The sequence below is a fragment of the Carcharodon carcharias genome, chromosome 3 (genome assembly GCF_017639515.1).
Source record: "Carcharodon carcharias isolate sCarCar2 chromosome 3, sCarCar2.pri, whole genome shotgun sequence".
NCBI lineage: Eukaryota > Metazoa > Chordata > Chondrichthyes > Lamniformes > Lamnidae > Carcharodon > Carcharodon carcharias.
In genome coordinates, this window is record NC_054469.1 from 204,641,105 (window position 1) to 204,647,104 (window position 6,000).

Below are 6,000 nucleotides of genomic sequence, written 5' to 3' on the forward strand. Positions count from 1 at the left end.
AGTCGGCATGTGGGGGCGGGGCCTGCTCACCAATGCATAAAATGAAGCACGGTGAGGTCGGGGGGAACTCCTGACATCACCACGCCCCATTTAAATTTTCAGGAAGGCGGGAGCACAGCAAAATCATCTGCGCACCAGCCGACCTGTAATTGGCCATTTGAGGCCATTGACAAGGTCAATTAAGTAATTAAAGGACCTGCCCATCCAACCTTAATGTTGGCAGGCAGGCCAGGAGCCCCAGTGGAAACTTGAAAAAACATGAAACCTCATCCACGCACGAGATGAAGTTTCATGTAGGCTTTAAAAAATTAAAATAAAGGTTTTGTAAAAATTATGGACACATGAGGGGACATATTAGGGAAATTTTATTTTTCTATTTTTATCTTTTTTACATTTACAGCCAATCTCCCTGAGGCTGCAGTTAGCTTCAGGAAGATGAGTGCGCTCTTTTGTGCGCATGTGCGAAAGAGTGCACTCTCGATTTTGGGAATCCACCACCACCCCCCATCCCTCACCACCACCCCTCCCCCCCCACCCCCCCACCAACACCCCCCCTCCCCCCACCCCCAGTCCGCACAGGGAGCGCACAGCGCTTCTGTGCGGATGTCACTCTGGGCGGGCTGTAATTAGCCCGCTCATGTAAAATGGCGGCACACCTCTGATTGGGGGCGCCGATTGGAAGCGCGCCCGTACACACCCGCCCATCAACCTCCCCCCACCAATGGGGGGGACATTCAGCCCTTGGAGTGTGGACATCCTCTCCAGATGGGGCAAAAGTCTGGCTTCAAGATAATTAATGTCCCAAAGGACATTAAAATCACTAAGGGGCCAGGGAACTGGGCAGCAGCAGAAGATACATCTGCTGCAGCATCTGCCCACAACACCCACTTATTGGACATAAAGTCCAGTCCCGAGCTACTTACAGATGGTGGATGACACTGTGATTTAAGATGCTTATTTTTTGTGCTAAACCCATTTTTCAGTTATATTAGTCAAACTTCACCAAGTTACCACTCTTAAATACATTGAGGAACATCTTTAAAGCAATTTTTTCATGCATTACATTTTTAAATGCTGGTTCATGGCAGATTTTGTGTTTGGCAACTTGCAATTGATTTTCAATAAATATTAATAGAAAACTTTTCAAAACTCCTATAAAAGCAATAACGATGATATAAAGTGGACGAGTTACAAGGAAAGAGTTCTCCACCATTTTGGGTGCAATTTGTGCCAGAATCGCTGATTGCCCAAAAGTTAAAGTACCCCATTGCCTTACTGAAGCCTTAACCACACAAGAGTCAGTTTTGTAGAAAGCTGTGTGTAACATTTTCCATTTGTCACATCATGAGAATATACCGTGAAGTATTTTAACTAAGTTGTCTTAGTAAAGAATTATTTTGGCATGCTGGGTTTTAATGTGGGGAGAGCAGGAGATTTTCCTGGGTTTGCAGCTAGTTACAGACTAAGGAGGTTCTCCCCTTATATTCCATATGGTAAACAGAGTCAATACTGCAATTGATGAACGTGGTACCAGTATTTTGAGTGTCAGTAGAGGGCAAACTTGTTGTGAAAAGGAGGCCGATCAGTATAGCTTCGAACTGAGCCATGTTGACAGAAATTTTGATGATCTCCCTGCAGAAGCAAAAAAAACAGAAAACACACAGCGGTTACATGCATTTGTCCAATGTTGGCACTGCTGCCTACTTTAAAACCAGATCTCTGGCTCTCTATTGCAACTGGGCCTGTTGATCATTTGGCATTAATTCCATGCAACAGTCAAAACCTCAGCTCTCCACAACCCTATGGTGAAGTACATAGTAAATGCACCTTTCCTGGAATCCATCAATTTCTTCCATAGCACACAGTTTTGTCTGTTTGATCCTCTAAAGAAGACGCTTTCATTAATCACATAATGAGTGTTTCATTAAGTTAAGTTTTCACTCTATAGCTCTATTCACACAATTGGATGAGCTAACCTAGTCATTTACTAGGCTATAGTGGCATGGCAATGCCACAGCAAATAATATGTTCACACACCCTTCCAGTTGTTTGGTATTACCCTAACAATATAAATATGTAGCGCCATAACCTATCCTTCAACATAACTTCTGTCACATATGCAATGACTGTGTAAAATCTATAGGGAAAAATTTTCTCCCCGTTAGGGAGGAAGTGCAGGAGTGGGCGCAGGCAGGTACACCTCCGATCGGTGCCCCTGATCGGGGGCACACCACCATTTTAAGTGGGCGGGCCAATTAAGGCGTGACATCCGCCAGGAAGTGTTATGTGCTCCCTGTGCAGGTGGGGGACAGGGAGAGGTGGGGGGGGTGGGGGGGGGAGGTGGGATTCCCTCAGCCGGGAGTGCTCAGAATTAAAACTTTTAAGGTAAATGTTTAAAAAATTTCCCTGGCATGTCCCCTCATGTGACACTGACACATGAGTTGGGACATGTCCAAGACTTTAACTCAAAACTGTATTAAATATTTAAAAACCCTCATGAAACCTCATCCCGTCCGTGGATGAGGTTTCATGCTTTTTGTTAAGCCCGCCAGGGCTCCCGGCCTTCCCACCAATCATAAGGTTGGATGGGAAGCCCTGTCAATAACCTAATTTGGTTTATTATTGGCCTCAATGGGCCGTTGACAGGTCAGCGGGCGCACAGTTGACTCGGCTGCAACCCCCACCAACCTGAAAATGGAAATGATGCAGGGTGACGTCGGGAGTTCCGCCTGACATCATCCCGCATCATTTTATGCGTCAGTGAGCGGGCTCCGCCCCCAGCTCACCAACCTAAAGATCCTGCCCATGAAGTACTTCTGAAGTGTAGCTACTTTTATAATGTAGGAAACACAACAGCTAATCTGTGCACATTGAAGTCCCACAAAAAGTGATGAGATAAATTATCAAATAATCTGTTTTAGTAATGCCATTGAGGGTTAAAATGGTTGCTAAAATAGAGGAAGATTGGGAGAACTCCCCTGCTCTTCCTCGAAGAGTGCCATGAGATCTTTTACGTCCACCTGAGAGAGTGGATGTAATGGTTTAATGTCTCATCTGAAAGACCCCAACTCTGACTGTGCAAATCTCCCTCAGTACTGAAATAGAGTGGCAGCCTAATTTTTTTTGCTGAGAAAAGGGAATTTGACTACAACTGAACTATTTCCAAGACTTCAGTCAAACAGAAAATACAAACATATGAATTAAGAACAGGAGTAGGCCACTCAGCCCCTCCAGCCTGCTCTGCCAATCAATAAGATCATGGCTGATCTGACTGTAACCTCAACCCCACATTCCTGCTTACCTCCGATAACCTTTCACCCCCTTGTTAATCAAGAATCTATCTAGCTCTGCCTTGAAAATATCCAAAGGCTCTGCTTCCACCACTTTTTGAGAAAGAGTTCCAAAGACTCACAATCCTCCGAGAGAAAGCATTTCTCCTCATCTCTGTCTTAAATGAGCGACCCCTTCTTTTTGAACAATGACCCCTAGGGCAGTATTTAGCCCTCGTCGGGTGGGATCAGTGGGGGCGAGCGGAAGCGGTCAGGAAGCTGAACACTGCCTGTGATTGGGCCGTGACCTTGATATCACGCCAATTAAATCCAGCCCAGCATGATACGCGTGTTGCAGTGCTCAGCACTGCCTTTGGGGAGGGGTGGAGTGGGCAGGGGGAGGAGGAGGTCGAGTGGGAAGCTTCGCACACGCGCACAAGTACACACAGGAGAAGCTCCCTCAGGCACAGAGCTGCCTCAGGAAGATGAAGATTTAAAAAATTAAAAATAAAGAATTTTTAAATGTTAAAAAGCCTGCCCCCTCATGCCACTCTGTCACAAGAGAAGAGACATGTTATTAATGAAAAGTTAAAAGTTTTATTTTATTTTTCTTTGCTGTTGGAAACCTCAACCCAGCCACGGATGGAGGTTTCCTAAAAATTGTAAAGGTCGCTCGGCCTTTTCGCCTGCCCGCCAACCATAAGATTGGACGGGGAGCAAAAATTACATTTAATTGGTACTTTAATGACCTTACTAGGCCTTTTAATTGTTGGCGGGTGCGCCAAATATCTGACTGAACCAAAATATCAAGCAAGTGATGCTCGCCTGACGTCATCGCGCATCATTTTATATTTGTTCGGGCCGGGCGCACACCCACCCAATGAAGTAAAAATTCTGGCCTTAGTTCTAGATTCTCTCACAAGAGGAAACGTCCTCTCCACATCAACCCTGTCAAGACCCCTCAGGACCTTAAAGGTTTCAATCAAATAAACTACATGGAAAAAGCTAACAAATGCTAGTAAATATGAAACCAGTAGTCTTACCAGGCAATTTTTTTGAAAATAACAACAATTTGTATTATACTAATGCAATAAGATGTCCCAAGGCACCTGTGGGGGCATTATAAACCAAAATTTCACACCAAGCCGCATAAGGAGATATTAGGACAGATACTGAGGTGAGAGTGACTGCCGTTGATACCAAGGCAGCATTTGACCTAGTGTGGCATCAAGGAACCCTAGCAAAGTTGGAGTCAATAGGAATCATGGGGAAAACTCTCCGCTGGTTGGAGTCATACCTTGCACAAAGGAAGATGGTTGTGGTTGCTGGAGGTCAATCATTTCAGTTCCAGGACATCACTGCAAGAGTTGCTCAGGGTAGTGTCCTCGACCCAACCATCTTCATCAATGATCATCCTTCCTTCATAAGGTCAGAAGTGGGGATGTTCGCTGATGATTGCACAATGTTCAGCACCATTCATGACTCCTCAGATACTGAAGCAGTCCATGCCCAAATGCAGCAACACCTGGACAATTTCCAGGCATGACCTGACATGTGGCAAGTAACATTCGCACCACATAATTGTCAGGCTATGACCATTTCAAAGAAGAGAGAATCTAACCACCATCCATCGACATTCAATGGCATTACTATTGCTGAAGCCCCCACTATGAACATCCTGGGGGTTACCATTGACAAGAAACTGAACTGGACTAGCCATAAAAATACTGTGGCTACAAGAGCAGGTCAGAGGCTAGGAATCCTGCAGCAAGTAATACACTCCTGACTCCCCAAAGCTTGTCCACCATCTACAAGATACAAGTCAGGAGTGTGTTGGAATACTTTCCACATGCCTGGATGAGCGCAGCTCCAATAACACTCAACAACTCAACACCATTCAGGACAAAGCAGTCCACTTTAGTGGTTCCCCATCCACAAACCTTCACTCCCTCTACCACTTACACACAGTGGCAGCAGTGTGTACCATCTACTAGATGCACTGCGCAAACTCACCAAAGCTCCTTAGACACCCACAACCTCTACCATCTAGAAGGACAAGTGTGGTAGACAAGTGGGAATGCCACCATCTGCAAGTTTCTCTCCAAGCCACTCACCATCCTGACTTGGAAATATATCACCATTCCTTCACAGTCGCTGGGTCAAAATCCTGGAACTCTCTCCCTAACAGCACTGTGGGTGTATCTACACAACATGAACTGCAGCAGTTCAAGAAGGCAGCTCACCACCATCTTCTCAAGGCTAGTTAGGGATGGGCAATAAATGCTAGTCTAGCAGCGAAGCCCACATCCTATGAACGAATAAAAAAAAAATTATAGGATGCAAAAAGCTTATCATGCAATGTCTTGTTTGGATATCAATTTGATGGCTTCCTGAGAATCCAGGTGGTGAAATGAGGTACCTCCAGCAACAGATCTCGGTAGGCAAATTGCCATGATGTACTTCATGGATTCAGAATTCATAGCCACAATTGCACATCGGGTCATCTTACACTTATGGAGCAGGTGGCCACATCGTCCATGTGCTGTGCTGCTTTGGTTGAGCGCTGTCCACTGTCTTCAAAGGAAGTCAAAGCCAGGAATCTCTCCTGTTGTGCCATTGGTTCCTGACATTGCATGAGTCCCACAATTGCGTCTATCTGGATAATGAGTTGATGGCAGCTGCACGAGTATTATCTGCTGTTTCCCAGAATGGTCGATGCAATTTTAAATGC

At 45.4% G+C, this 6,000-nt stretch overlaps 1 protein-coding gene across 1 annotated transcript in view; it reads right to left on the minus strand.

Annotated features, from left to right (window-relative positions):
- LOC121276075 (collagen alpha-6(VI) chain-like) overlaps positions 1-4,104 on the minus strand; it is a 120,993-nt gene extending 116,889 nt beyond the window's left edge. The window contains exons 1-2 of the mRNA XM_041184015.1: positions 4,064-4,104; positions 1,511-1,632 (exon numbers count right to left, since the gene is read on the minus strand). Coding sequence (XP_041039949.1) covers positions 1,511-1,632; positions 4,064-4,104 — 163 coding nt within the window. The remainder of the gene's footprint in view (positions 1-1,510; positions 1,633-4,063) is intronic.
- Between the last annotated feature and the right edge of the window lie 1,896 nt (positions 4,105-6,000).